The following is a 24,587-nucleotide window of genomic DNA, read 5'->3' as shown; positions in this document are numbered from 1 at the left end:
GCTGAGGAACTTGTCTGCTGCCTTTGCCTCAGTCTCCAAATCAAGGTCTCCTAGGCCTTTCTGCTTAGTGGAAGTGCTCAAGGAGAGGAACTATTAGGAGGACCTGAAGATGAAGTTACGTTTTTTCTTTGTGAGATTTCAGCCCATATATGTTCATAGGAGCAGGTGGTCTACATTCATGGCTGCTGACAGAATTTGTCAGTGTCCTGACAAAGCAAGGGTAGGATATGTTTGGATACGTTAAAAACTAGGTGGGTAACATTTTGATTATCAATTTAATGGGTTGTACTTTACCTGGACGCCTGTCACAGAAAGCTATCCTGCAATATATCCTCTTTCACATCTTTATCGATGACCTGGAAGTGGGTCATGGAGTGCACCCTTATCAAATTTGCAGATGTCATTGAATTGGGAGTCCCAGTTGATATGCTTGAGGGCAGGGCTTAGAGGGACTGATGCTGGCTGGAAAGTCAGCTGACAGAGGCTATGAAATTCAGGAAGGACAAGTGTGAAGTGTCCAACCCGGGAAGGAAGAGCCCCTTGCAGCGGTACAGGCTGGGAGTGCCTGGCTAGGGAGCAACTCAGCGGGCAAAGCCCCTCAGGACCCCAGCAGGCAGCGAGCTGACCGTGAGTCTGCAGGGGCCCTGGCAGCAATGAGGGCCAACAGCATCCTGGGCTGTGCCAGCAGCACAGAACAAGGGAAGGGATCACACCCCTCTACTCAGCGCTTGTTATTCTGCATCTGGACTACTACTGCCCATTTTGGCCCCCGGTAAAAATGTTCAGTGAAGAATGTTCAGTGGAGGGCCACCGAGATGGCTGGGGTTGGAGCATCTGTGCTGTGAGGTGGGTTAAGGGAGCTGGGCTTGTTCAGCCTGGGAAAGAGATGGTTTCAGGGGGACCTAACAGCAGCCTCCAGTGCCTGTGGGGAAGGAAGCAAGGGGGCAGATCCAGGCTCTGGCTGGTGGGAAGACTAAAACACCGAGCATAAAATGAAACAACAGAGGTTCAGACTGTATATAAGGAAAAAAAAAAAAATTCACTGTGAAGACAGTCTAGCAGAAGGGCATGTTATCTACAGAAGTTGTGCAGTTTCTATCCTTGAAGGGTTTTAATACCTGACTGAACACTGAACCAGCAACAGACAACTTGGTTCGACCCCACAGCTAACCTTGCTTCAAGCAGGAGGTTGGACTGGAGACCGTGAGGTGCTGTCCAATACGAATTCTGTGTTCAGATGAATGCCAGCTGAATGTTGCACCACAGTAAACTATAGTGTTACTCTGTATGAGCTAGTAATGCACAGGTAACTGGAAAAAAATATTATTACAGGATTAAAACAAGGCAGTTTCATTTCCACTATTACCAACACATACGAGCAATAATTACCTTAAAAAATCAGTATGTCACAATCAAAAAGATTCAAAATTAGGTTTACAAAAGTATCCTGAGACAGTTCACTTCAAAATCCCACCCACTGCTGTCATTAGCAGGTATGTAAAATTCTTTAGCAAATAGAATAGTCAATGGAGCAGCACTGGAATAAAAATTTATTTTCCTTATCTTATAATTTTTCTACTTTCACAAAAAGAGACACTGTACCATAAAATCCTTTTTAAAACAGATGGAGACAGGTACAAACACAGTCACATAAGAAAGTGAGAATGTGGCAGAGTAAAGAAATTACAAAATCATAAACTTCTATTATGCTACTAATTAATAAGCACTGCTAATTCAACCATATAAATATATAATTCATCCATATGTATGTCTCTGTTTGTATATATATATATACACATATAAAATCAAAGCTTGAACAATTTGCATTTTCAGAACATTAGCATTTTGCCAAATTCTAAAGTACATATATTTACAAGAACAAAATCACCAAGACAAAATAAATATCCTTAAACTGTTAATTCTAAAATTGTACGGGTAACTCAGATGAAACACTCCAGGGAGCGATGACAGGTCAGACCAAGTTCTATTTTTAGTGTTTCCTATTCTTTAGGTCTATGACATGTTATGCTCAGCACATGGGAGTTTGAGATTGTTCTTTTGACTCTCCACTCAGCAAAGACCACAGGTACTTTCTCTGGATTTGGGATTCCTCTCTGGAGGCCAGATAGGTAAAAGTTGGATGTTGACATACCTATTTAGTACTTTAAGACTTAAAAGTCCAAGCTGCAGGAAGGTTTCTTCCAACCAGGGCACAAATCCTCACCTGTAACAGTTAACTCCAGGGACTGGCTCAGTCATCCTGTTTTATTTTAAAACTGAAGACAGTGATGTTTACTCAAATCACACCTATCAGTCATAGGACAAGCGCAGAAATTGTCTGAAGAGCATGGACTTAAATCTAGGATTTCCTACTCCTAAAAACAGGTAAGATACCACACATGTGGGATTTAGTTCTCACATTAAGACACCAAAATGCACGTTCGTGTCAGTGAGCTACATATCTAAGCTAATGCTATCATGACTGCTGGATTCAGTTGCCTATGCAGACATATTTAGTGACAGCGTCACTGAAGATGCTCCAGGGTATCAGAGACATATAGATGAAGAGAGGAAATGTGACATAGGACTCTCAAAAAATCTGCAGCACAGTCCTTTTGGGGTGCAGCTGCAGACCCAGCCCAAAACACTATACTTTGTAAGTGCTTCATAGCTTAGACATCCCAAACATGCAGACATCTGAATGCACATGTCTACCTTTGTGCACCTTCATCTTGAGACGAGTCCCACCTTGGTGAAATACCTCTTGAAGAAACACAAGATAACAATCTGTGTAATAACTATTCTGTTTGCAGAGGTTATTGCTCCTACCAAAGTTGAGGTATGCTCATTAATGTGGTTCAGCAGCACTATTTAATTTTGCACTGAAACAGACATGGAGAGCCCAGGTAATCAGTTAATAGCACTTTTGCAGACAGGCTAGTGTGTATCTAATTGCTGCAATATCATAACATGGGGAACTCTCACTCTGCACTAACACTTTCAAAGCTGCATAACGAACAGTTTCAAATCCTTGTCAAAGCATAAGTGACATAGTTAATTCCATCTCTGGACACAAAATCCCTTCTCTCTGTATGTTGTGAAAAAGATTTCAAAAACCATGTTGCAAGTCAGCAGTTACTTCAAAACTTATCAAGGAGGCATGTATTTCCAAAATATCCATTGTTCTTCCAGTGGCCTAGAGAGCTTGCTGGTGAGAATGCTACAATTTGCAAAGAAGAAAATATGTGTCCATTTGTGCTTGAGTTGCCTTACTAATAAGAAAAATATTTTTTGCCAATAGATCAGCAAATATGCTGTGGTATGCAATCTAGTGTTGAAACTGTTCTTTATAACAGGAGTCTTGAAACAATAGATATTTTGCTATATACAGACTGCAGTATCCTCCTGTGTTCTGTGTGTTTTCTTTACAAAATACTTTTGAATGAAGCTTTGTTAAGAAATGAAAATGAAAACTGTTCTATTAATTAGATACCAGTTCCCTTTTGTTTATTCCTTTCCTTGCTCTTTTTGTAATCACGCTTTCCATGCTGTGAAGGGATGTGGAACAGTAGCTCCTGAGCAGCTACCAAACTTACATATTGATTTAATTTTATTTTCTTTAATTTGGCTAAACTTATCTGATTTTCTAATGTGACTATTAAGGAATACTTGTTTTGCAAATCAAACATTTCTGTTGAAAGAAATTTTGCTAAAAGAAAGCATTAAACAAATGTTAACACTTGACATACCAAATACGAAGTTTAAGAAACAAAGCAGTGGCCAGTGTATAAAGAAGTATAAGAATCATTCTTTAGGGAGCCAATTCAATCAAAGTACCTTGTTTTGTAAACTTTTGTAAATACTAGTGCATTTTACATATATAGAAACCAAAGTTTTATTATCTGAAATAAATGCATTCAAATTAACAAGATAAATCACTTACATTTTTAAAAAAGTGGTGTTTCAGATAATTTTTATGACATAAAAATCAATCCGATGAAAGAAGTGCAAGGGGAAGGATAAGGACTAATGCTAAAAATATTTTCATATTTACAGTGAATATGCACTATTAGGAGACATAAAACTACAATGTTGTTTATCTGTTAGAAAAAAATGCCATTCAGCATAATAATTACCCTCTAAGTTTATCAAAGACTCTGGATTAGTTAAGGTATTGCTGAAGTCATATTTTAAAGGCCTTTTATGTTTAAGATTATTTCTGTTACAATATGTTGCTTTGATTATTACTATGAATGTAATTCCATCACACAGAAATAAAAATTTAAAAATCAGATAACACAAATATTCAAAGGGGATTTTATCAACATTCATTAATTTTGAACAGAAAGTTTTAAAGTAATCATGAAATGAATTAAATTTATTTAGATTAGATCCTTGAAATCATTAGTCAATTTGGACCAAATTAGGCCTACTGTGCCTACGCGGGTAAAGCCAAGCAGTATACAATAAATGTAGGAGTTGTAAAACTGAGCAGCAGATTTAGTTTGCTCAGGTTAATGACTCTTTTGAATAAATCAGAAACCAAGACTTTCCTGTAAGAATTTGCAGCAGTAAGTTACCAAGTTTTAAAATATTCTTGTTTCTGCCAACCAGCCATTGTCTCTAAAGCACACAGAAGCTATACAACTCTTAAAAGAAAGGCAATACTTTCCTAATTTGGAAGCTTTAAACACACGTTGTGTCTTGACTTTAAAATGCATAGCTATTATTTTAATCATCACCTGAAACACTTTCTTTGTTGCCATTTTCACTGTGTACACAAACATCAACTTACCGTTTTCCATTATGAGAAAAAGCATTTATTGAAAACAGCACCTGGATTATTAAATATTTTTCTGTATTTAAAATTGGGAAAAAAATCGCATTATCTCTGAAACTGCTGTATAGCATAGTAGTTTAATGTAAATATTTTCCAATTACAACAATTCTCCTGTCTGGCTTGAGAATTTTCCAATGCAATCCCACAATAAATGCACTATTAAAAAGCAGTCTGCTTGTTTTAATCAACTTGTATTTGAGCTGAGTTCAAAAGAACACTTACTCTCCATAAATACAAAGAAAACAAAGGGAATTCATCTGAGAGATGAAGAATAATTTGATCAAGGTTCTTCAGAAATTTGATTTTTTCCTCTCCATCGTAGTCTGAGCTTGAAACGTTACTTTCTTCTGTCTCATTTTGAAGAAGTTGTTCCAGAATCATGCACAAAAGAAAAATATTCTCATACTGGGTAATGTTATACATTGCCTGGATCTGGGAATAAAGAAAAATCAATACATAAGCACAGTGTGAAAATGTTTGTGCAGCCTACCATCTCAGAAGACAGTTTAAGGAATAATGTTAACATTTACAGTAGTATTTATATAATCAGAACAGCTACACTCTCAGTATGATTACTTCTAAGAAATATTTTCCTTTTTGTGATAACAGCCAAAAACCTAACTCTCCATCACACTCCCAAATGGAAAGTCAACATAACCTCCTGTTCATGAGTCAGAGGGTTTCGCTACCTAATTATCCACAGAGATGACATATAATAATGATTACAAACAACAACAATAACAACAGTAGCTTTGTTTGGTTTAGGCATATCATTAAAATTAGTGGATTTCTGTTTTCTGACAAACGAAATAACAAGTAAAAAAAGAAATTTTTAAATATAGACAATCATCTATTCAAATAACACCTCTAGAAAGCAAATTAAAAGTTCAAATTATTAATCCAAATAGAAGATACACAAGCCAGTACTACATATCTGACTCGGTTACAAAGTGGAAGGGTCAGTTTGTCAAATACGCTCACTGACCAAACAACAAATTTATCAAAAGCCTTACAGCTTTATCTAATATAAATTTACCTGTTCTGTATTTGGAAACTGCAGTTCCAAACTGAAGTTTTCAGAATCTCTGCTGTACATAGGGAATAACTGGTAAGATAAAAACTTAAACCTTGGGCAGCTGTCCCTGTGAATTGAAATTCTGTGCCCTTTACAGCAAAATCTACCAATAATATAAGATGACCTCGTTCTGAAAAGCGCTGCAATTACAATAGATAGATGATCAGAACTGAAGGTAAAATCATAGCTGCTAGAAAATTATGCACTTTAGAAAATGGACCGATAGGTCTAACAAGCCTAAACAACTGTTTGGGTCTGTGGGACAAAGCCAGATGGGCTTAGGTTTTGACATGGGTCTATGAATCAGCATCAAATCATTTTACCCACCCTGAACCTACTAGCATACTGCTAGATTTCCAAAGTGTGAAATTTATTATATAATGGTGTTTTTTTACAAACAACGTAAGTTATTTTGGATTCCAGTAGAATCTATCAAAAACACAGCACTTTACCTTCCTCAGGTAAGGTTGCTGCTGTCTGCCTCTGCGGTAGATGGTGGCTCAGGGGCTGCTCACTGTCCTTCTGAGCTAGTAGCTCTTGAACCTAAAATCTGTGTTGAAGCTCCCTAGACTAATATCTTTCAGGTAGCGTGCCACCTCAGGGATGACACTAGAGATACCACAGCCAAAGCCTCAATGTAGCAAAGTCATTTTGCTTTTTCTAAACATCTTGAAAATTAGGTTAATTACTGAAAAAATATTATCCCTAGCCTTGCATGCTCCAGTTCTGTCTCTCTGGAACCTGGCAAGAAAAATCCGCAGTTCAAAAGCTGCTGCCAAGAATTTGGTATTGTCATTCTCATCACAACAGACGGCAAAAAAATATAAAAGGACAATAGTAAGTATTTGCATACTTTTAAAGTCCAATTAAATCCAATTGTGTAATTAGGGAAAACAGAGGTAACAAGACAGTCTGTTTCTTCAAATACCAAGCAGCTGACTCTAGGACAATTATGCCTATACACCGATTGTTTTGACTATTAACTAATACTGGTGAGATAATTGTATTTATTTTGCTTATTAGACTAAATTACTACTTTCTAAGTTGAGAAAATAACTGGTATTAATGATTTCCTGAATCTCTACAGAACAGATGATTCTGAAGGCCTACAAATTCTGCTTTTTAGACTTTAGTGTAGGAGTCATCTGACCAAACACAGGCATCAACAAGCTGAGACAGTTATCCTTGGTTCCTGTTTTAGCCAACAGAGGCAAGCATGGGGTGGGACTCAAGTTGCCTGAATGTAGGTATCTGTTGCCATTTTGGATGTCCAAGGGTATCCGAGGCACATGCATGAGCAGAGCTTTACGTAAGAGTTAACAGCCGTAAACCCAAAGTACCACCTTAGGGCATCCAGTGTGGTATTAGATGGCTGAGTTTTGGCAGCTGAGTAGTTCCCAGGGTCTTTCAGAATGTAATTCATCCCACTCTAAACCAGATCCACAGATGTACCATGTCCTGAAACTCTTTACAGTGATAAAAGTACATAAAGTATGATTGTAAACATAAATTACAGTTCTATGCTTTACGTTTTTGCTTATAACATTGTACTTCTGAAGTACAATGTTATAAGCAAAAACCTGTTTGATTCAGGTGTTGGCCTTGTAAATTCACTCAGATCTTTCTTTCACATGAGGAATCAATGGAAAATGTTTTAGAAAGGCAAATTATGTCATTTCACTTATCCCCATAACCTCAGGCTCTTCCAAGCCGTTAAGCAATTGTGTTACTTTCAGTGGGTCTTGAAAAGTGCAACTGATTGCAGCTTAGTAAACTATCTAATTGATTATGGATAAAAGAAACCACGAGCTAACTAATTCTTTTTCCTCTGCAAATACTACTGCACTAAAGGAAAATTATTTTAGCTTCACCGAACTGACTTTGAACAGAAAGGGTAAGTCTGATGGCAAGGAGGAAGTATTTTTTTGAGGTAATTGCTTTTCAGGGGACAAACGCACTTTAAAATATTGTTTTATAAAACCAGGGGTGGGGAGGGGGAATTGGACTAGAACACTTTCTTGCTCAAGACTTATTAACCTTTCCGACCCATTTAATAATCTGAACAAAATGCGTCTCCATTTCTTTTGTTAGATGTCTTCTGTAGCGCTAATTGATGCAGAAACTACCAATGCAAATTTATGCCACAGAATTTGTAGAGGAATACCTTTACTGTTACCTAATGGTGCACAGTCACATAAAAGACCTCTTAAGTGTACACACACACGCGCGCGCACACAGCTAGTCCATCCAGAAAGTTCAGAAGGTTTGTCTGTAAAGCAAACCTTATAAATATACGCTACAATTCCAGAACATCTTAATACCAACTTTAAATAACACTAATTCTGTTTTTCAGAAAGTTCTTTAATATAATGAATCTTTTTACAGATCAGATTAGATGGGTAGGCAATATGGGATTTGGACACTGGGTTTTTTGGTGACACTAGTCCTTGCTGATTTTTCCTCACCTAGTATTTGGAAATGTGTTTCTTCACAGTAAGATGCATTTTGCATGCACCTGAGTTTGGAAATTAACTTTTGAAATTATTTGCTTATTATGATATGTCAAACCAAAAAAACTCCTCAAAGTTAATATTATTTTTTTTAGAATTATTAATAAAATAAGATTGAGCTCTGTATAAGATGGGAACAAGGGGTACAAGGATCTCCTGGCTGGATTTGACAATTTGCTAATCAGAATTCATATATTTACATCACCGAGTTCAGAATGCAGCAAGTGCCAAAGCTTTTGGCTGAAATTAATTCTTCAAGCTTCTCCTACATCACAGGGTGGCCACCTGGAATAGCACACATATTGACTACATAATCTGAAAGCAGGGAAAAAGATCTCTAACCTGTCTTCTTTATAATGAATTCATAAACCCCAGTACTAATACGTTAAAGGAAACTGCTCAAAACCGTAGGCAGCGATGACAGTCAGAAAGCTAAAAAGCCATCTGTGTTGCAGGTCCCTGGACCTTTATTGCACTTCCTCTTTGCAAAGCAACAGGTCAGATGGCCCTGTACCAAATTCCAAGCCACAGCTCTCTTATTGGACAGATTTGGAGTTGGGGTCTTCAGCAAAATTTTGGACAATAGGGATCTGAAAGCAAAGAATTAACCAAAGTAACCTTCACAGAACAGTGGATGTAATTTTTGAAGGTTATTCAACCAGATTCAGAAAAAATCCCAAGTGATATTCTAAATGCAAGTTTTGCACTTAGAATATTTTTGTTTTCTTGTTTTACAGTATCATGCACATTTGCATAATTTATTGAAATGGCCTCAATAACAGCAATTTTAAACAAGAACAAGAGAATAAATATTAGCTTTGAAGAAATTCTCTACTATTCTTAAGCCATTCACCAGCCACAACTCATTACTTCTAGTGAAGTAATCTGCTGAGGCCGGAATTTTCACATGCAGAAGATGGATGTTAACTTCTAGTATAGCTATGTAAGTTTTATTTCTTTTATATCTCAAAAGACCTACAGAATGGGGACAACACTCAACCAGTACAAATAAGAATTAGATGGAAAGAAAGACAGTATGTCCATGGCAACTAGGATTTGCTTCCACGTAACTCAGATACATATGTAGACTATGGACAAAGTATCAGCAACATCTGTATGCTTTCTGGAATAAGCCAGAAACAGCTCTAACTCGAGAAAAATTATTTTTGGTTTAGAATGGAACATTGAAATGCTGAAATTTCTGACAAAATTAAAACAATTAAAATTAATTTAGAGGCACCATTATGTTTGATTACTTACAAAAAGTTTTCTTCCTTTTCTATCCTTATAATTTATTTAACATCTGTTCAGGCTTTTTCAGTCCCACAAAGATACCAAGTTTAAAAGTATATTGCAACAAATAACTATACACAACATCATGCTATATAAAATACTGACATACTGATACAAATTTTAATCAAACTGGATAGTTAAGTGTTTATATACCTCTGGTGTTTAGAAAGTGATAAAACTGACAGTTCTAGAAGATGGCTATTTTAGCAGAGAATGTTCTGCCCAAATCTCCTCAATCCATCATACTCTAACAGTTTTGCTTCTTGTAAATTTTTTCTTGCAACTTTTGCCACTTCCATTTCTTTGCAAACTTTTACTATTCAGCAAGGATGTAACTTTTATGCTAGCAAAGTGTCTTTTCTATGTCCCAAGAAATTCTGTTTCAAATTTCACTGAAATATCATGCTAGAAGTTGGCATTTCTCTTCTTTTACATGCAAATTATTCAGAGAAGCATAAAGGGTAGACCAAAATAAACAACGGGAACTGCTAAAGCGTGGCTAATATTGCCCTCAAGAGAAGCAGAGGCAGTGGGCTGCACCACCAGCTGCTCGCCTGTGATCACTTAAGGAGGACAGAGGGCAGAACAGAACCAAATCTGCCATCTAGCCATTTCCAGCAAAAATCCCCCATGGCCCATCCCCTTCTCAGTGAAGCAAATGGAGCCATTTTTTCTTTAGAAAATTCTTTAGAGCACGTGGAAACAGGCAAAGAGCATGCATCTTCCTTGAAATAGTCTATCACCAGCCAAGACATCATCGCAGCAAATAGTTCCAGCACCCCTTGTTTCCTTACTGAAAGCTGCTGGTACAGGCAGGTACATGTGCAGACTGAATTCTTGGCAAGAAAATTCAAATTCATGGCCTAGGGGACCACAAAGTGAGTGCAAGCTGATGTCCCGTGTAACACAGAACAGTCAATTTAGTCAAATTAATTCGAAGTGTTTGAAGTGGAGCACGCCTGTTAGAAAATGACTAAGCTTGATTTACACGCTTTTAGATATACACAATCCAGTATATGCTGTTTCGTGGTCAACTACCCCAACTCTTTTTCTAGATTTATTTTATTTGCTGTCTTGGCTTTCTGGAAGTAGGAGGGATTGCTCCTTCCAGAACTATAACAAAGGTGGATATGAGACTAAATAAAGCAGTGACAAACTAAATACAGCCACTGATACCCACAGAAAAGAAAACATCTGTGCTCACTATGCCTGCATATAGGAGGGATGCTTCTCTGAAAACATTTTCTGTGTTTTAACATGACAGTTGTCCTAACAAGTATATCATTATCAAATTAAGTCTCTAAATGGAAAGATATTTGGAAGCATCACTTTTTAGGTAAAAAAGTTCCTAAATCATCATAACGAAAAATAAGGAAGAAGCAACTAGCTGGAAACCTATCAACAAGTGATCATCATTTAGCAAATTTTGTGTTGTCTAAGGTAACGCTCACAAACCTAAGTTTTCAGTAAAATCAACACTGTTTTACTCTACCTACCCAGTCTGACTCAGAGGTTAACAGAAATGTATTTCAAGAATGACTGAATTGTTTCCTCAAGTGGCAATATATTCTCATTTTATGAACAAAGATGAAATATCGCAAGGAATTCTGTTCTTGAACGTTCTCCCTATCCAGGCTACTCATTGCTGCATTCCAAGTTCTAAACACAAGGCAAACATTTTTCAGTGTGGCTTGTATGTTTGCATAATATGCATTTTACTTCAAAACAACATGGGAAGCCTTTTAAGTGGATGTTCCACAAGTGTGAAAATAATCTCTATGTGCATCATTGAGATTTACAAAACCAACAATATACATGGGACAAGAAAGAACACAGTAGGATAAAAGAGGTTACCTCTAACTGCTGTTTAGTGTTTAAATAGCATGCTGATAAGCATCTCTAAAATATTTACGGCAGGCATGCATGAAAGACTTTACTAGAAATCTTTTTGTTCTGATTTTTACACTATTGTATTTGGTTAAAAGGTAATTACCTTACAAATTGCCATGACTCAGGATTCAGTTTTTAGCTGATTAGCATTTCTCTTTAATAGCTTCTTGTTTTGTTATTTGAAATGCATGTTTCCCTAACATCCCTCCCAGTAATCATAATACTCATTAAGCACACCAATATTCACCTGCCAAGAAAGTTCAAACTAATTTACACCCTCTTTCAGTTTCTAAAGCAAAATTCACATCACCTACAATTCCTTATTTAAATTTATACAAACCTGCCCCCCCCTTCCCCAAACTTTCAAAGTATTTTTGTCTTTTATTGTCTTTTATTCAATGTGATTAATAACTGAAGCATGGGCAACAAACTGGAAGGAGTTGCAAGCCATTGCGGAGCTGGAAAAATATGATATAGCTGTCATCATGGAAACATGGTGGGATGACTGACAGCTGGAGTGCTGCCATGGAGGGCTGTAAACTCTTCAGAAGGGATGGGCAAGGGAGGAGAGGTGGTGGGGAAGCCCTGTGTGGTAGGGAGTGTTTTGGTTGTCTAGAGATTTGTGGTGGCAACAAGGTTGAATATTTATGGGTAAGAATCACATGGAAGGCCAATGGTGGGAATCTATTACAGACCACCACACCAGGACGAAGAGGCAGATGGAATATTCTATAAGCATCTGGGAGAAGTCTCACAATCACTAGCCCTTGTTCTTCTGAGGGACTTCCACTTACCAGATGTCTGCTGGAAATACAGCACAGCAGAAGATAACTTCCTGACAGAGCTGGTGAGGGGAGCCAGCTAGGGGAAATGTCCTGCTGGACCTGCTGTTTATGAACAGAGGACTGGTAGGTGATGTGATGATCAGAGGACATCCTCAGCATAGTGATCACAAAATGACAGAGTTTTCAGTTCTTTGAAAAGTAAGGAAGGGGGTCAGCAAAACCGCTGCCATGGACTTCAAGAGGGCAGACTTTGGCCTCTTTAGGAGCCTGGTCAAGAGAGACCCTTGGGAGATAGTTCTGAAGGGCCAAGGAGTTCAGGAAGGCTGGACATTCTCCCAGAAGGAAATCTTAAAGGCAGAGGAACAGGCTGTCCCCATGTGCTGAAAGATGAGCTGTCAGGGAAGAAGACCTGCCTGGCTAGACAGAGCTTTTGCTGGAACTCAGGGTGAAAAAAAACCAGAAAATGTACCACCTTTGGAAGAAGGGGCAGGCAATTCAGGAGGACTATAAGTATGTCGTGAGGTTGTGCAGGGCAAAGATTGGAAAGGTGGAAGCCCAGCTAGAACTCAGGCTGGCCACTGCCGTAAAAGATAACAAAAAACGTTTTTACAAATACATAAGAAACAAAAGGAGGGCCAAGGATAACTGCATCCTTTATTGGATGTGTGTGGGGAACATTGCCACCAAACCTGAGGAAAAGGCTGAGGAACTTAATGCCTTCTTTGTCTCAGTCTTTAAGTCAGAGCAGTTATCCTCAAGGGTACTCAGCCCCCTGAGCTGGATGACAGGGATGAGGAGAAGAACGAAGTCCACATATCCAGGAGGAAACAGTTTGTGACCTGCTGCTCCACTTAGATGTGCCCATTTCTATGGAGCAGAATGGCATCCACCCAAGGGTACTGAGGGAGCTGGTGGAAGAGCTTATCAAGCCACCCTCCATCATTTATCAGCAGTCCTGGCTAACTGGGAAGGTCCCAGAAGACTGGAGGTTATCCAATGTGATACCCATCTACAAGAAGGACAGAAAGGAGGATCTGGGGAACTACAGGCCTGTCAAGCTGACCTCAGTGCCCGGGAAGGTTATGGACCAGATCATCCTGAGTGTGATCACACAGCACGTGCAGGACACCTCGGGGATCAGGCCCAGCCACCAGGGGTTTATGAAAGGCAGGTCCTACTTGACTGACCTGATCTCCTTCTATGATAAGGTGACCTGCCTACTGGATGAGGGAAAAGCTGTGGATGTTGTCTAATTAGACCTTAGTAAAGACTTTGCCACTGTCTCCCACAGCATTCTCCTGGAGAAACTGGCTGCTCGTGGCTTGCACAGGTGTACTCTACACTGGATAAAACGCTGGCTGGACGGTCAAGCCCAAAGAGTGGTGGTGAATGGAGTTAAATCCAGTTGGTGGCCTGTTTAATATTGTTATTGATGATTTGGATGAGGGGATCGAGTGCAACCTCAGTAAATTTGCAGATGACCAAGCTGGGGAGGCATGTTGATCTGCTTGAGGGCAGGAAGGCTCTGCAGGGGGGTCTGGACAGGCTGGACTGATGGACCAAGGCAGTCCTGGGTTAACAGTTGGACTTGATAATCAAAAAGGTCTTTTCCAACCTAAATGATTCTATGAGTCTATGATCTGAAATTCTAGTTGTGTCACCTTTATTTATATTATCACTTTCTACTCAAGTAGCTCCCTAAGATTCAACAATTCTGCTTAGAGATCAAGAGCAAACCATATGCAGAAATGGTCAAGGAATTGCTAACCTCTGTGAAAGTTAAATTACAAAGGAGAGAACATCAGCTAAACTCTTGGAACAAATGATTCTACACCATGTGCAATGAGTACAGTTCTGAGCAACATGTCAACAACATTTTAGATGGCCCAGCTAGCCTCACGCTAGAGAGGTTTCCAAAGCAACAAGAATCTTGTGAAAATGGTTTCTGCCCAGACATGATAATTTGGGATACTCTGGAAAATACTTTTGACAGGAAACAGAACAAACACTTTAAATTCTATGACCCCAGGGGAAGACACTTAGCCCTGAGACATTTATGCATCATGCTTCTTCCACATACAATTTAGCATGGTCATGTGCTAATAGCCCTTCATATGACACAGAAAATTACAAGAAATTCCCAAGCCATCTTAAGCAATATTATTCTTATCTAGTAGTATGATTTCTAAAACATACTGAAAGAAATTAAACATACCAGCAGTAGAGCATTCAAGCTTCCATTTTGGAGTAAGAATCATAATAATTGCCTTACAAGTTACATAAGAAAGACACAAAGTTTTAAAAAGTAAATTATAATTCCTGCTATCCTGTTAAAGCAAGCTAAAATAAGAGCCACTAAGAAATCTCACTTAAGAGAAAACCACCAAAAAAATGAATACAGAAACTTCTTGGGATAATTTGAATTTATAAACCTACTTTACTCCAATCTACAAGGCATAAACTTAAACTGTCATTTCTGTCTTACATGGTTTTTTTTTTAAGTCTATTCTAGAATAAAAACATTCAGTTCTTCACAAGCTGAAGCATGAAATATGTTGGGGGTTTATTAGTTTTTTCAGAAACTAATCTGAAATAAAGCTTGTAAAAGTATCTATCATAGTATGGGTCTTTCCAAATCAAACGGGCTACTTAAGCATATTTCTAACTTTTTTAAAAAAGTAAAGTTCTAGACCAGACAGTCACACACAAAGTCACTATTAGGGGAAAAGGAGAAAGAAACCAACAAAAATAATTTAACGCAATTTCTCAGTTATGAACACTTCAGTACTAAAGAAAGGTTTGTGTTGTGTGTTTTCATTCCTGGTTGAGGAGGAAGAATTGCCTCCATTCCTGTAAACTCATAGGAAAAAGAAAACTGTGGAAAAGCAAAGAGGCTTGTCAATTTAACAATAAAGTAAAAAAAACCCTGGTTTTATCTCCCTCAGATGTATGCTTCCCTCCAAAAGGAACCTGAAAACAACTCACATTGACTTTCAACTCCAATGAGTCATAAAAAACTGACAACAGACTATACCACGTACTTTGTTATGTATCACCTTTCACCCCATCTTCCAAGTTCTATTGGGACTTCTGTTTCTCTATCCATGTTTTGCTTAGCTTTCAGGGAGTCAAAGGATAGATGGATGATGATTTAATTGTGGTTATGAATAAGCTGCTAATAACTAGTGGAAAACAAAACAATGACAAAGACTGAGGCCTTAGCACATAAAATAAAATCCAGATTTTATAACTAGATCTTCAAGTATCATATCAAAGTTATTTTAACATATCAGAAAAATATCAGAAAAACAACGTAAAAAAGCAGAAAAAATGTAAGCTGTCAACCCATCAGTTTCCCCATTTAATAGTTACTGCCCATATGAAAAGTAATGAGCAGGACACCAAAGAGTTCTCATATTCTTTCTTCTTTTCAAGTGTCCTTAAAAGTGGTAAGGAAGCTTCTCCTGACCAGAAATGCTATGGTCCTTTGATGGCAGCTGATGTCTGAATAGGCCTTCCCAGACAGACTGTGTTCTGTTCATGGGCAGCCCTGTCTGTCCTTCAAGATTTCCACTCAATTCCCTGGGTCAGCCTTACACATATCAAGCTTCTTTTCAGCAGAAAGGGGAGAGATAACACATTCATAACATCACTTCATTCTCTGATGTGCATTTCTTTAATTTACCATAAGGAAGTGTAGGAGTACCATATGCAATAACCTATTGTTAAAATAAAAGATGTTGTTTGTTGTCATAAGAAATAATATTCTCATCCTACAGGAAATGTCATAAAGTCCACAGCAATGCTAGTATGTTGAAAGTAAACATCATACATAGAACATTTTTATAGGTAAAGAATGACAATAAGGTAATAAAATAGTTCTGAAAAACAACAAAAGCAGCAGCAAGTTCTCTATTAATTAAAACCGTATCAGAAAACAATGGATTGCTGAAAAATACAGCTGTATTGGTTTCAAAAGATTTGACAGAAGTTTACGTATCTTTAGAAAACGCACAAAAAATAAACAGCAATCACTCTGTTTTAGTATCTTTAACAAACACAACTCAGAGTAATGCAAGATTCATGTTCATTAGTACTTAACCATAATTCATTCATTTTTTAAAAGAAGGTTTTGAAAATGCTTTTCATCTCATAAGGCTTTTTTTTGTTTGTTTGTTCTTCTAAAAGCATGATAACCTCACCCCACATTCAGCTTCACTTACTAAAATCATCTCTACCAATACTAGGGTTGGTAAGTATCAAATGAATCTAAGCAAGTGGCAGATGGCTGGTCTGAAAACAAATCAGAGTAGTAGGTTATCACACAACATGCATTTTTATTGCTTGCCACAGGATATTGTGAAAGCTGAAAGCTTGCACAAGGAGAAAGGAAACAGCCATATGATAGTGAAATCCACTGATAAACATGTAGAACAGCCGCTCTCCACCTTAGATAGCCAAAATTGCTGGATACTGGGGGAATGTTTCTGGAAACATCTCCAAACTCTTCCCTGCATGTCTACTACAACTGCTGTCTGAAGCAGAATGTTTGACCTCTGGTTTGACAGCACGGCCATTCTTGTGTTCTCCTACCTTCCAATCTACTTTGCTGCCCTACCCACTGCCAACAAGTTACTTTAGAGAAGAAAATCCTCTTCCCTTCTCCAGGCAAAGTAGAGCTTTGTTTCAGCTCTGGAAGTTTGCAACCAATGGCTCTATATGCACCACAAACTTCAGTTTCAGTGAGGTCAGCCCTTCCTCCAAAGCCTTAGGCAGAATCCATCATGCCAGGATCAGAACCGCAGAGGAAAAAAAGCCTCAACAGAAGCAAACTTAGGGGCTTTTGGACTCACTGAAAACGCAATACCTACTCAAAGCTTGTATTTATCTGCAAAAGAAAACAGAAAAGCCATGAAAAGACAAAAGGTAACACCTAACAGAGCAAGAGGACTGATTCTAGGCACTGCCCTGTGTGAGGAAAAGGACAAAGCTGGTTGGATCACAAGCCTCATATGTTAAGAAAAAAACCTGACATCTGCTTTCTGAATCACTTTAATCCAATGAATCAAACTCTCTGTATACTTTTCATAAATATAAAAGGATAACGTTGAAGACAGGTTTCCTTCTAATTATGCGGTTATTTTTCCTTTTCTGTAAGTCAGGTGCTGAATATTGCATAATTGTTCAAGGCAATGTTCAACTAAACCAACTTTTGTCTTTGGTTTAGGAAGAAGTGTTTTATTTACATATTTATGCTTCCTCTAGTTTTGGAAAAAAAATCTTACATTTTATTGTACAGAAAAAATCTTTAGGAAAATATTTATATTTCATATAAATATAATGTTTTCACAAACCAGTTGCCTAAAATGTATGAATATTTCCCTTAGAGATGATTATGAAACAAGACAATAAAATATGGTGTTTCCATGATTCTAGCATCTGCCTACAACATCAGCTTTCCACTACAATTATGTCACCAGACCCCTAAACCTCCTCCCAATTTTCAGAGACCACCACCAATGTCTTCCAAATTTTACCTGGAAGACTCAAGAGGCATGGTAGGATATCATAATATAACAGAAACTGGCCAGGATAGAAAAGCAGTGCTACTTTCTTATTTAATGTATTTAAAACTATGTGGATTACGTATGTAGAATAGATTAACAGAATTTAACTATATGAAAATGATGTTGCTTATTCAGCTTAAATGTGTGAGAAATTACAGAAGCAAAATATTTAATTGAAAATCATATGAAATAAAAAATACCATGAAATCATGAGTACACCACAGTGTATCTAGAAGTTTATATACATGCTGTAAAGCTTAATTTTAGAAGCAATTACTCTGACAGAAAACATTACAAAACAAAAAATTGATCAGGTTGCTTCCTACAGTCTTTTTAGGCTTGGCTTTACAGAAACTAAATGGGTATGACTGAGCAAATATGGTTTCTCTTTCAAATTTTACTTCTCCATTAGTTTTCCATTACACTTTCCTGGAAAAACTTAAACCAGTACTATTCCAGACCTCTTCATATTTTTGATTTGTTTGTTTGATTTTTTTTCAAATGCCACAGCAGCACAGTAGTGTAAATAGGGTTTTAAGGGCTTCAGACCAGCAGTTTAGAACTGGTGTCACAGTAAAACCAGTGCTGAAAAGCAGTGATAGGCAGTTCAAGACTGGCCCTCTAAAATTCATCATGGCAGAAATAACTCTAAAGACACATTTAGAAAGATCCTTTTGAAACCAAAAATCTTCCACAGCTTGTGTGAAAATTGTAACATCCTGACAGAACACAAAAAAGCAAGGTAAACTTAAAAGGGATTAAACTATAAATTGATCATCAAAGGCCAGCTACTTTTTCTTTCAATTTTTGAAGCAGAAAAGAATGTAAAAAATACACGGGCAGGATTACGTACAGGAAAGTGCTTTTAATTCTAAAAGTTATGATACCAACTGAAAAAAATCATGGAAGAATTACTGAAGAAAGATCTGTGGTCTGAGCATTATTATTAGGTGAAACATACTAGGTTGTACCAAGACGAGAGTCCAACGATACGCCTAAATCTGGAATAGCATGACTCCCATTCAAGGTAGTTTGGGGCAAGTTCTCTGCTATGCAAGTCAGTTTGGCCAAACGCGTATGATCGGACCTGCCCTCTGGATTGTTCTGTCACTCTCAAATATGTCAGCTGGGAATGGCCCAACTGGCCTTAACTAAAGGAAAAGATGCTAGAGAGTGCAAAGTTAAGCCAAAATTTGGATGAATAACACCAGCATTTTCAGCAAGCACAGTCATTTACAGCGAGCCTTATTTCTTGTGCTAGCAGGATGCCATTGAGAAATGCTGAACCTGAGAATGCCAAGATTTGAAATGACCTGGAAGAAAGCTGAAGAAAATCAAGGAAGATTTACATATGGTAAGAGAAGCACGTGCTTTTTCACTCTTTGGTATCATTTCTTATGCCAAATCTTCGACACAGCTCAGTAAGACTACCTAGAATTGACAAGTAGTGAAGAGGTACAGGCTTATTTGTACTTCATAGAATCTGTTTGAAGTATAATGTTCTGCAGTTGAATTGGATATCTAACAGCTGAGCACCCTAGCAAAAGTACAGACGGTTTTATCAAAAGGCTGTGCTAAGCCAAAGACTTAAGACCCAATAAAGCTCAAAATGACCAGAAGTGCACTCTGTTGCACTCTCCGAAAGGAGACTATTGCACCCAAACTACAGGGATATCATAGAAGCTTAAAGCAATTGAGTTTGAAGCAGAAGCAGCATTTCAATAAATAATTAGAAACAACAGGCCAGTTGGAGCTGAAAGTTATGTTCAAAGCGAAAAAAGATCTGAACAAAGCCAAATGAAACAGCATCTGCATTGAGAAACCTAAAAGACAGTGTTTCAGGCAAATGACTGAGTTGCTGGTGGACCTGTTATAGAATGCTGATATCAACATACCTGTAGGGGTCCATATGGGATCCTGATAAGAGTTAGCAAGCTAAAGAAACACACTGTCATTCATGTGAACATGGTATGAGAGCTGCATAAAAGAAATGTCAAGGTATCAAAAAACCCAGCCATAAACAACTGCAGCAATAGAATAGTGTTGTCAGTCTGTGACAGCACTGGAAGTCAAGAACATACTTGCACTTGGTGGAACTGAATTTTGTAGAAAAAAAGAAAAAAAAAAAAAAAAGATTTCAAATTAGCTTTCAGCTAAGGTTGCGACGTCCTCTTATGGCCTGAACCAGCCATACTACTAGGTGAATTAGATCAGAAAACCTCTCCTGTCTTCCTTAGCAGTTACAACTTGCCCTGCCATTCCTTTCCCTGCTGTGCTCCCATCTCCATCCTTTAGGCTCTCCTCTATTTTTTCCCCTCTCCCACCTCAAGATAACAAAAGGTAAGGTAAAGTGTCCCATTGGCCAGACCATGTTCTGGGCCAGGAGTGGAACCACACGAATCTGAAATACACAGGAGGTTGTATTTCATCAATTACCACAAACTGTTTTGCTCTTAATGTCTCTGAATTCTGAACCTGGTAAAAATATTTTTTTTTATTTGATCTGAACTTCCCATAAGAACATGGTCTTGGGGGGGGGGGGGGGGAAATCAGAGTGGAAAATAAGCAAATCTGCAAACCGAAGAAAAAGAAGATGCTCAGAGGGCTGGAGCACCTCTCTTGTGAAGACAAGCCGAGACAATTGGCGTTGTTCAGCCTGGAAAAGAGAATGCTCTGGGGAGACCTCATAGCCGCCTTCCAGTACCCAAAGAGGGCCTGCAAGGAAGCTGGAGAGGGACTTTTTACAGGGGCACGTAGTGATAGGACAAGGGGGAATGGCTTTAAACTGAAAGAGGGTAGATTTAGATTAGATATTCAGGAGAAATTCTTTACTGTGAGGGTGGTGAGACACTGGCACAGGCTGCCCAGAGCAGCTGTGGATGCCCCATCCCTGGGAGCACTCAAGGCCAGGCTGGATGGGGCTTGGAGCAACCTGGTCTGGTGGGAGGTGTCCCTGCCCATGGCAGCGGGGATGGAACTAGATGATCTTTAAGGTCCCTTCCAACCCAAACCATTCCATGATTCTATGATAAATCTCTTCATTTTCACTTCAAAACTATGGATGTTTTGAAGGGGATCGAAGTAGCAGAATAATTAGCAGTGTCTAAAACACAGCATGCTGCTTCCACAGAAAGCAGAGTTTAAAAATGCAATTAGAATATGGTACTTAGCTAAAGAATTTCAGAGCTTAGTACAGTTTACAGAGGTTACAGAAAACAGTCCCTAATCCTCACCACCATTAAGAGAGCGCATGACCTTCTGTGTAAACAACAAATCGTATCATGCCAACAGAGTTAAGGTAACTGACATTCAGAACAGATTCTCAGAGATGATTCTACTCTTTCTGAAGGTGCCAGAGTACTTGCCAACTACCAAATGAGCACACAGTAGGCAAAAAGCAATGCTATTGACAGATTTACTGTACAAACAGAATGCAGTGTTAGATATAGCATAATAGTTATTAAAAATTTGTCCTGAAAAGATCAGAAAAATTCCAAAATTTCAGAGGATGACTAGCCTTTCAAAAGGATAGCTAAGCTTCAGTTTGAGACAGATTTTTTTATTTTTTTAGATTATTTAAATAGTCTGGAACAAGAAATAAAGCATCTTCCTAACTGTGGACCAGATGTAACAATTCAAAATACCTGCTATTTCATTTTATGCACAAAGCTATTTAAAATAATCTAATTCTATTTAATAATTACCAGTAGGCAATATAAACAAGAGCGTAGCAATGCTTCTTGAAGTGCCTTTAGTAATACAACAGCATTCCTCTTTTCTCTTTGCTACTTTAAAACAGATATAATGCTGCGAATTTAATGCAGTTTAACATAATTGCTTAATTTATTAGGCAGGATTAAAACCAGTGTGAAATATCTTAAAATAACATATTAACAAATCAAACTAAATACACAGGCCACCTAGCTCTTCAAAATTATTTCAGATGAATGCAGGAAATACATTAATACAAGTATGACAGAAAAATCATTACAGATTGACTCATTAAAAGAGGAGAGATGAAACAAAATCAAATCCTATCAAAATTAAGGTGCACAGATCATCTTTATTATGCTGTAACTGACGCCTAGCAAATTTCTAATTATTAGAAGGCCTAGCCTACCTAGCATAGTAATCATAACATTACTAATGAGTGAGACAGCAGCAACATAAAGAAAACCTATTTCAACACTCAAACTTAATTTATTAGACAAAAGTCACTATCCTGAATCTGACCTTTTATACATTCAATGATCTTTTAGAGAATATGTATGCTATAATAGAGGGAAAAATTCTGGGATAATAGAGCAATTTACAGACTGTGAGCAAATAAGAAAGAGACAACTGCTACATTTTAACAGCCTTAAGGAAGCCATGCAATGCATTCATTCGAGTTTCCCTGATGAAAGCAAATTAGCCAATAAGGAATTAATTCCCAGCTGTTTCTGCTCCTGAACTGAACTCATTTAAATCGAATTCACGTTCTCCTATACTATATTGGCATACAGCCATTGATTTAAAAAAGATTTTAAGCTCTCCAGTCCACGAACTCTTAAAAATTTCTTATTTATTTTTGTCACAGGCCTATCTCTCTTCCTTAATACTGTATATTTTATATTCCCTTCTGGAAATGGAGGAGATGGGATTATCACCATGTAGAACTATGGTTCATTTAACATTCTTTTCAGTTCTCAATCCTCTGGCCAATAGGAATCGAATAACTTTGACTTCCTTAATCCTAAAGGGTTACTTAGACTTCTTCCACCTAGTGCTCCCTCAGTGGGATCTCAGTCTAGTGTTCGGAACTGTATGATGTCAGCCCTGGGCGCTTCACCTTCCTATAAAACTTCCTTGATCACTAATTAATCTCTTTCCAGAAAAAAATATGCCCTGTGATTTGTTCCAAATCCTTTTGTCCCCAGGTGACACATGGATTTAGCAACAAGCAGGAAATCAGTTATATATTTCTTTTTTCACCCCAGCTCTTGAATGTCTGAGATTACATCAGAGTTACCAACTCAAACGGTTGTGTGCAGATGAGGGAACTTATTGTCTGGGTTCTACACTGATTTTAATTCCACTCCTTTTTGAAAAAAATAAAAAGAAGGAAAAAGAATTAAAAAAGCAAGAAGCTATGAACTGCGAAGCATTCTTTCCTTTTACAGGAAACTCTTGTTTTCAGGGTCAGAAGAAAATTTAACCTGTTGTGAAAGATCTTCATGAACATCATCCTTGAAAGGCACAGAGATAACAGTGGTTCAAGATGACAGTAAGGAAAACTAAATGGATCAGCTGGCTGTGGTAACACAAATGTATGTACACAGATCTAGTATAAATACACTTCTTAAGGGATTATAGTGAAAACTGGAAAAAGTAATACATAAGAAGAATGTATCAGACCTCTTGGATATGTCTACAGTGTGAGGGTAGGCATCTTGTCAAACTCTTCTCAAACTAGACCTCATCTGTGTGACGCTAATGCCCTTATTTCAGTGGATCCAACTCTGGCTGTACTTGTGGAACAGCCAAAAAGCGCAGCCTCTCCAAGTACGATCCATGGAACTGGCTTCCTCTGAAAAGTGATTGCCATTAACCATCTTAATACAGTTTGAAAATCTTCAATGAAAAGAAAGATTCATCCACTCTATCATTAGAAAGAATGAAGTTACCAAGAGATAGATGACCACAGAGAAAGGCATTTCTCTAGGTAAGCACACAGACTCAAACTAGGAGCTGCTCCTCATCTGGGAAGATAAAATTCAAGCAATTCCAAGGGTAAGTCTTTTGATATACCATGATCTTTCAATAGCAAGAATGGAAGTGATGCTAGACACAGTATATGCATCTTCTGCTAGCGCTGAAACATGAAACCAAAGACTTCTACCTTGATAAAGTCAATGGCTTTTACTGCTTTTCTTTGGCTTTATTAGAGTTAACTGACACAGTTGTTAACATCAGCAATTGTACAAAGCTTTCTGAATTTCTCCTTAATGGAGAAAGAAGGTGGTAGAACCTGAAGTCAGCTTCTTGCCTTCTTAGTCATCAATTGGAAACTGTCATTGGGACAAACATCTTTCATTTCACAGCTCTATTTGAACACTAAGTTCATACTGCCTCACGTAAGACATAGCCTTATTGCCAAACAAAAGTGCACAACAGCAAAAAAGGAGAAATATATTTGACTATTAGCAGGACTGTAACAATAGGAAGAGTCAGATAGCCAAGAGAACATTCTTCCTGAACCAATGCTCTTTCTCACCTCATTTTTTGGGGGGGGGGGGGGGGGGGAAAAAGTCTGAAGAGATCAGGTGGGTAACACAATATTTTTATGGAAGTAGTCCACATGCATTGTTCCTAAAAGCAATGACCATTTGAGGGTGGGAAACTACTGTACTACTGTGACAAGGAAATAATTATTCCACTCATATCTGGTCTTCCCATCCTTGCCACCAGGTGCCCCATTGTCTTTCTGAAAAAATGAAACCACTTTGGAAACATTCAGAAACACTGAATGAGGGTTTTCAAGGGAAATTTGCAGCTTTTGAATTCTTCAGCACATTTAGGACTCTCTGTATAAACTGCAGCCTCTTCTAACGATCACAGCACTTCCTGAATCTACTCTTCTTACTC

The 24,587-nt window shown here is 37.9% G+C and overlaps 1 protein-coding gene across 1 annotated transcript in view; it reads right to left on the bottom strand.

Annotated features, from left to right (window-relative positions):
- Positions 1-4,308: 4,308 nt before the first annotated feature.
- Positions 4,309-24,587, bottom strand: part of MEI4 (meiotic double-stranded break formation protein 4) — an 80,443-nt gene continuing 60,164 nt past the window's right edge. The window contains exon 5 of the mRNA XM_037392970.1: positions 4,309-5,272. Within this exon, the coding sequence (XP_037248867.1) occupies positions 5,021-5,272 (252 nt within the window). The 3' untranslated portion in view covers positions 4,309-5,020. The remainder of the gene's footprint in view (positions 5,273-24,587) is intronic.

This window comes from Falco rusticolus, chromosome 6, assembly GCF_015220075.1.
Source record: "Falco rusticolus isolate bFalRus1 chromosome 6, bFalRus1.pri, whole genome shotgun sequence".
Classification (NCBI taxonomy): Eukaryota; Metazoa; Chordata; class Aves; order Falconiformes; family Falconidae; genus Falco; species Falco rusticolus.
The sequence above is the reverse complement of the archived record's forward strand: the minus strand, read 5'-3'. Positions and strand labels throughout refer to the sequence as shown.